We start from the raw sequence: 1208 nt of genomic DNA, 5'->3' as shown, positions 1-1208 counted from the left end.
GTGTGTGTTTGTGTATGTGTGCATGCGTGGGTGTGTATGTGTGCGTGAGCGCGGGTGTGTGTATGTGTACGTGCGTGTGTGTGTGTATGTGTACGTGCGTGTGTGTGTGTATGTGTACGTGCGTGGGTGTGTAACTGTGTATGTGTGCGTGAGCGCGTGCGCGTGTGTGTAGATCCTGTACGTGTGCACACGTGCGATGCTAGCTGCTATGCTCCTGCGACGTCGCACTAACACCACCGTCTCCTCGCTCACGCTCACGCACAGACGTCATCCTGAGCACGGCTCACAAGGCCAAGGGTCTCGAATTCGTCACCGTGCGACTCATGGACGACTTCCTAGCCGAAGCGAAGAACGGCATCGTGTCTCAGCACGACGCGAACAACGGGGGCCACGACTACGGTAAACACGAATTGTCTCCACGCGAGCGATGATCGACCCGGGTTGTATTTCTAAAGTAAAGATGAACTGAAAGTAAGAGCTGACGTGTAATATATATAATATGCACAAAGGATTTATTGCACCACTCTCCAGCCTGCCACGTTGTAGAGTGTTACTCGAAGTACATGGCTTCCGGAAATACATGGCGCCACCTATTGGGCCTAATAATGGCAATTGTTACAAATAATGTCACACCCAGCGTAATCGTTTTAGAATCGATCGAATTTGAAATGAGATTGAGATTTTGCGTGAACTGGTTGTCACAGTCTCTCGCATGCGCATGTGACATATATTTATTGCACAGGTGACAGATTTCTCGCGCATGTGAAATATTTCGTGTACGCGTGACACGTTTCTCGTACCTACGACAGAATTCAACCTGGACTTTAATGAGGATGAGATCAACCTCCTGTATGTCGCCGTGACGCGAGCAAAGCGCCATCTGGTGATGTCGCCGCTCCTCATGACGCTACTCAGCCAAAAGTGTCAGGTACGGCCTGCTACCCTCATGTCAGCCCACAACCCTCCCTCTCCATGTTCCTCCCCCACCCACCTCCCCCTCTACGTTCCTGTTCCTCCATGTCCCTTCCCCCACCCACCTCTCCCTCTACTTTGCTGTTCCTACATGCCCCCCCACCCACCTCCCCCTCTACTTTCCTGTTCTTACATGTCTCTCCCCCCACCTCCCCCTCTACTTTCCTGTTCCTACATGTCTCCCACCCACCTCCCCCTCTACTTTCCTGTTCCTACATGTCCCTCCCCCACCTCCC

The 1208-nt window shown here is 52.5% G+C and overlaps 1 protein-coding gene across 1 annotated transcript in view; it reads left to right on the top strand.

Annotated features, from left to right (window-relative positions):
- Positions 1–203: 203 nt before the first annotated feature.
- Positions 204–1208, top strand: part of LOC106818137 (F-box DNA helicase 1-like) — a gene marked incomplete at its 5' end in the record, with an annotated part of 15215 nt that continues 14210 nt past the window's right edge. Inside the window, 2 exons of the mRNA XM_014822855.1 lie at positions 204–399; positions 810–928. Of these exons, the coding sequence (XP_014678341.1) occupies positions 204–399; positions 810–928 (315 nt within the window). The remainder of the gene's footprint in view (positions 400–809; positions 929–1208) is intronic.

Source organism: Priapulus caudatus, unplaced genomic scaffold (genome assembly GCF_000485595.1).
Source record: "Priapulus caudatus unplaced genomic scaffold, Priapulus_caudatus-5.0.1 Scaffold2049, whole genome shotgun sequence".
In the NCBI taxonomy this organism is placed as follows: domain Eukaryota; kingdom Metazoa; phylum Priapulida; class Priapulimorpha; order Priapulimorphida; family Priapulidae; genus Priapulus; species Priapulus caudatus.
This window is presented reverse-complemented; position numbering and strand designations above follow the sequence as displayed.